The 4,977-nt window shown below is 58.1% G+C and overlaps 1 protein-coding gene across 1 annotated transcript; it reads left to right on the forward strand.

The window, feature by feature from the left end:
* Nucleotides 1-235: 235 nt before the first annotated feature.
* On the forward strand, nucleotides 236-3,444 carry NMUR1 (neuromedin U receptor 1). Its single transcript, XM_032698114.1, has 3 exons — nucleotides 236-462; nucleotides 910-1,806; nucleotides 3,041-3,444. The coding sequence occupies exons 2-3, from the start codon at nucleotides 912-914 to the stop codon at nucleotides 3,442-3,444; spliced, it is 1,299 nt and encodes a 432-aa protein (XP_032554005.1). The 5' UTR covers nucleotides 236-462; nucleotides 910-911.
* Nucleotides 3,445-4,977: the final 1,533 nt, after the last annotated feature.

Below are 4,977 nucleotides of genomic sequence, written 5' to 3' on the forward strand. Positions count from 1 at the left end.
TGCCGGCGTTGCGAAGGCTCCTGGCGGGGCTGGAGACGCCTGCCTGCGCCGCCCTCCCCTGGGACTCTCGGAGTCAATGGGGTTTATTACTTTAACGTTATTTCCTCTCTCTCTGAGGAGCATCTTTTCGGCAGTGCTACGTTGCAGATGAGGAGCCAACCCCTGTCAGGAATAGAAGTCTCGGCACCGGGATTTGCCCAGCCAGCGGTGGGAAAGGAAGCCCCCAGCACACCCCCGACTCACCCACCAGACTCTCAGCTCACAGAGAACAAGAGGGAGAAGGTGAATAAGGGCAGGCGGCTTCTCCGAGCTGAGCCGAGGGGAGAGCAGCTGCAAGATTTCGTTAGCCTGCCTCTTAAGGCAGTGAAGTCTCCATCCCCTCCCACACTCCCTCCCCAGCCTGACCCTGTCCGGTGCAGGGTGGTGGGACCTCAGCCTTCAACTGGAGCTTCTCAACAAGCCGTAAGTCCTTCTCATGTTGGAAAATCAATTTTCCCTCAGCTGTTTTATGGTTGCCTTGCCAGTCCCTCTGCACAGCTGGTAGAACTGGAGCTGTGAGTGATTTTTGGGGTTGGCTTTTGGGGCTGTGTCCTGCTCTGCTTCCAGAGCCCTACTGACATTTCCCTGATGATGGGGTGAAGGGGCTAAGGTGGGCTGGGGAGCTGCCAGGGTTGTTTGTAGATGGGAAATTGGGCAAGAAGCACTTGGGAAGCCTGGAGGGAGGTTAGGTGGAGACTTTCCTCTGAGATTTTTGCCAAAGGAAAGGCTGTGGCTGGGGTAGGATGGGCACAAGGGTGCAGAGCAATGGTGATCAGCAGCACCCTGACACCAGTGGGGAGGGGGACAGAGGGAGCAGGGTTAGCAAAGGGGTTGGGAAAGCATCCCGCAAACCTCCCTGTCTCTCTGCAGCCATGAATCCTTACGTCAACTGCTCCAGTCCCGAGTTCCCTCTGTCCCAGCAAGACTTTCCTGTGGAGCCCATCAGTCCTGATCTCAGCAATAGGACTCACGCAGAGACCTTGTTTGACCCCAAGGATGCCAACCTGACGGAGGAGCAGCTGCGGGATAAGTACCTGGGGCCTCGACGGTCCAGCTTCTTTGTCCCAGTGTGTGTCATCTACCTGCTGATCTTCTCGGTGGGGGCTGTGGGCAACACACTCACCTGCATTGTCATCCTCCGGCACCGGTTCATGAGAACACCCACCAACTACTACCTGTTCAGCCTGGCCGTGTCTGACCTGCTGGTGCTGTTGCTGGGGATGCCGCTGGAGCTGTACGACATGTGGAGCAACTACCCCTTCCTGCTGGGTGCCAGCGGCTGCTATTTCAAGACGCTGCTCTTCGAGGCCGTTTGCTTTGCCTCCATCCTCAACGTCACAGCCCTGAGCGTGGAGCGCTACATCGCTGTGGTGCACCCGCTCAAAGCCAAGTACGTGGTGACCAGGAACCACGCCAAGAAGGTCATTGTCACCATCTGGGTCTTGTCAGTCATCTGCTCCATTCCCAACACCAGCCTCCATGGGCTGCAGCCTCTCTATGTGCCAGGCCGGGGGCAGGTGCCCGATTCAGAGATCTGCACCCTGGTGAAGCCACGCTTGACCTACAACCTCATCATCCAGATCACCACCATCATCTTCTTCTTCCTGCCCATGGGGACCATCAGTGTCCTCTACCTTCTTATTGGCCTGCAGCTCAAGAAAGAAAAGATGCTGGAAGCCTTGGGAGCCAAGACCAGCAGTAGCCGCAACTGCCACAAGAGCCAGGGGCAGAAGAAAGTGAAGAGGAGGCAGGTCACAAAGATGCTGTGTGAGTCAATGCTGGGGATGGCAGAGCCAGGGAGTATCTCCCAAGGCTGTGTTGTGAGGGTGCTGGGGGGAAACTGAGGCATGGACAGTCCAGAGCACTGAGGCTGGGTCATCCTGGAGGAAGGCTGTGGCTCTGGCTTATGGGGTGTCAGGGCAAAGGCAGATCTGGTTGTTCCAGTACAGCACGAGGATTGCTCATGACAGCTCCTTCCCAGCCATGAGACCTCCCCTCCTCAAGGAAAGTGCTGGGTGAGAAAGGGAAAGGAGTTGGGTTGGACTGGGAGAACCTGCTCCCCTTCCCCCAGCCCAGACCTCACATGCTGGTGGCAATGATGGGATTTCCCAGAGGGGGACCATTTCTATCCAGCCCCACAGCCTCTGTGACTGTACTGGGGCAATGACCCAAGGCTGAACTGGAGCATCCTCTGTTCCCCTGCTCTGTACTCTTGATCCCCTCGCCACAGCCTCTGGCCCCCTTCCAGCAGTGGGAGCTGGATGCTCATGGGTAGCTGTCTGCCCCAGCATGCTGACCTCTGCATGCTCCCAGTCCCGTGATGGCACAGCAATGGCAGGTTGCCCAGCCCAGTCCAACAACAGGGCCAGAGCTGCTTCCCCACCACGTCCCAGACAAGTGGTAACTCTGCTTCCCCTGGCACCAGGGCTGGGAGGGGGACAAAGGGGGACCTGTCCCTGCATGCCACAGAGGTGCATCGTGGCACAGGTACAGCAGAGCAGGGGACCCCAGGACTACCTATACATTGCCCCCTTTGCTTTCCATCAGCAGAGCTGGGTTATAAAAAAAAAAACAAACCAAAACCAGAGTACAAGGAAAGGTCGCAAATAGCTCTTGCTCCTTGGACTTTGCTGGTGAAGGTGGCAGGTTCCTGGGGGCTGAATGTCAATAGGAGAGTCCCCCAACTGTGCTGCATGGCCCCAGAGCTGTGGTAGGGCTGCTGCCTGCCAATGAGAAATGGAGATATGTGGCACAGGAAGCCCTAGAGCAGCCCTGGCAGGAGATGGTGGGAAGGAGATCCTGTCCAGACTTCCAAATCCCTCCATGACAAGTCCAAAAGGCACTGGATGGACCTTTCCATTCTCTGTCTTTCTCTCTGTCTTGCATTTTCAGTTGTTCTTTGCTATGGCCAAAGCTGAAATGGGGAGGTGCTTGGCCATGGACTGGAGGTCTCTGGTAAACCCCATCCCCCCAGTAACACTGGCTCCTCATCTCCCCACAGTCGTGCTGGTGGTGGTGTTCGGGATCTGCTGGGCTCCCTTCCACACCGACCGCCTCGTCTGGAGCTTTGTCTCCACCTGGACCAGCAACATGCTCCACATGTTCCAGTACGTCCACATCATCTCAGGTGTCTTCTTCTACCTGAGCTCGGCTGCCAACCCCATCCTCTACAACCTGATGTCCACCCGCTTCCGGGAGATGTTCAAGGAGGTGATGTGCCGCCCCGGCCACCGCCCGCCGTGGTCACGGAAATACTCGCCCAGCGTCACCCGCACCACCACCCGCAGCACCGAGTGCGAGCCCGTGCCCGGCACCAGCGGGCTGCCCCTCTCCGACGCTGAGGAGTACGAGCTGGAGGAGATGGAGAGGGGCCAGGCCACCACCCACGCAGTGTCCCTCTGCTGAAGAGTGGGGAGACACGGAAGGACTGGGACCAGCTTTCCTCACCACCAGCATCCACATGACACTCATTCTGTGGTGGGGAGTGGGGCAGGAGTAATGAAGGGGTCCCTGAATCTCTGGGCTCATCCCACTGGGATGCAAAGGCTGGTTGTATTGACAGCACTGCTCCAGGGACATGGTGGCAGTGGCCATGCTGTGCCCTAGATGCATTGCACGCACTGTGCTCAGCACTAGGGCTGGCCAAGGCACCCCTTGTGATGTGGGGACAGTTGATTTCTATGTCAGAGATATGCCAGCAATTCCCAAAAACATCCCAGCCCAGTGGGGTGAACCCGCAGGGGCTGGTATTGGGGGTGTCAGGCACCCCGGGCTGTTTTGGGGCACAGTGCTGGATGGGTGCCCTGAGAGGTGCTCCTATCTGGGGTGAGACCCATGGAGGTGGGAGAGGTTTGCATGGGATGGAGTGGGGAAAAAACAGTCTGTGGGTGCCTTCTCCCTCAAGATGTCCTTAGGGCTCTCTGGCACCGACATGACCCTGATTTTGTGGCACCGGTGGGGCCAGCTGGTGTCCAGCTGCAGGGTGATGGTACACCTCCTTCCTCCCACCCTGCATTCCCAGCCCTTTGAGGGCAAGGGAAGGAGTATGGCTGCTCTCTCCAAAGCTGGAGTCTGCAGGGGAAAATACAGAACAAAGGGAGCCCCAGACTGCCTGTAGTGCCAAGGCACAGCTCCATGCCTGTCCTTGTGCCCCATGAATATGCTCCCCTCTCCCCTCTCTGATCAACATCTCATGGGTGCCACCCTCTTCTTCCTCTGCCCACTGTGGCTCCCTGAACCCCTGGGGAATGTGGGGAGCCCTTCTCCATCCCTGCTGTGCACGGATCGAGCCTCACCGAGAATTAAAAAGGGTCATTGGCTTGATTTGTGCTCTCGTTGTGTCCCCCAAGACCCAGCGCTGCTCCCAGCATGGGACTGAACCTGGGCCGTGCTCCTGGAGAGGGCCATGTGCCAGGGTGGTGGGCACCAGGGTGGTGGGCACCAGGGTGTTTCACCAGATCTCCCTAAGGGCTCTGCTGCCTCTGTGGGTCTGCGGGTCCAGGCACATTCAGGGCACAGCAGGGAGGGCATAAGTGGGATGCATGCACCCTTCCTGGTCTCCAGGATGCTCAGGCTGAGCTGGGGCTGGGGCTTTAGCAGAGGGACAGCTGCCTCTAGAGTGGTGGCCATCAGTCTGTCCCCAGACACATGGCTCATAAAATGTCGTGAAAATGCCAGGGAGCGCGGCCTGGCTGGTCATGCTCTCCTGGGGTGGAAGGACCCATCAATTTCGTGTCTGAGATCAATGCTGCTGACTCCCAGGTCCTCCCACAGGATGAAATATTGAGGATCTGAAACGGCAGCTGAGGGACTGTCCAAGCAGCTTGAGCTCTTGCTCTGCACTACTTCCCCAGCGCCGATTCCCCCTGGCCAGCTGTGGAGGCTTCCTTGGCTCAGCATCCTCTGGCCTTGCCTCTGGGCAGCGTGGACCCTGAGGGG

The sequence above is a fragment of the Chiroxiphia lanceolata genome, chromosome 10, assembly GCF_009829145.1.
Source record: "Chiroxiphia lanceolata isolate bChiLan1 chromosome 10, bChiLan1.pri, whole genome shotgun sequence".
NCBI lineage: Eukaryota > Metazoa > Chordata > Aves > Passeriformes > Pipridae > Chiroxiphia > Chiroxiphia lanceolata.

Bases quoted from the DNA above. Each gene is read 5' to 3' on its own strand.
- NMUR1 (XM_032698114.1), top strand. From the start codon at position 912: ATGAATCCTTACGTCAACTGCTCCAGTCCCGAGTTCCCTCTGTCCCAG. The intron at 1,807-3,040 runs GTGAGTCAATGC...ATCTCCCCACAG, and splicing joins GCAGGTCACAAAGATGCTGT to TCGTGCTGGTGGTGGTGTTC.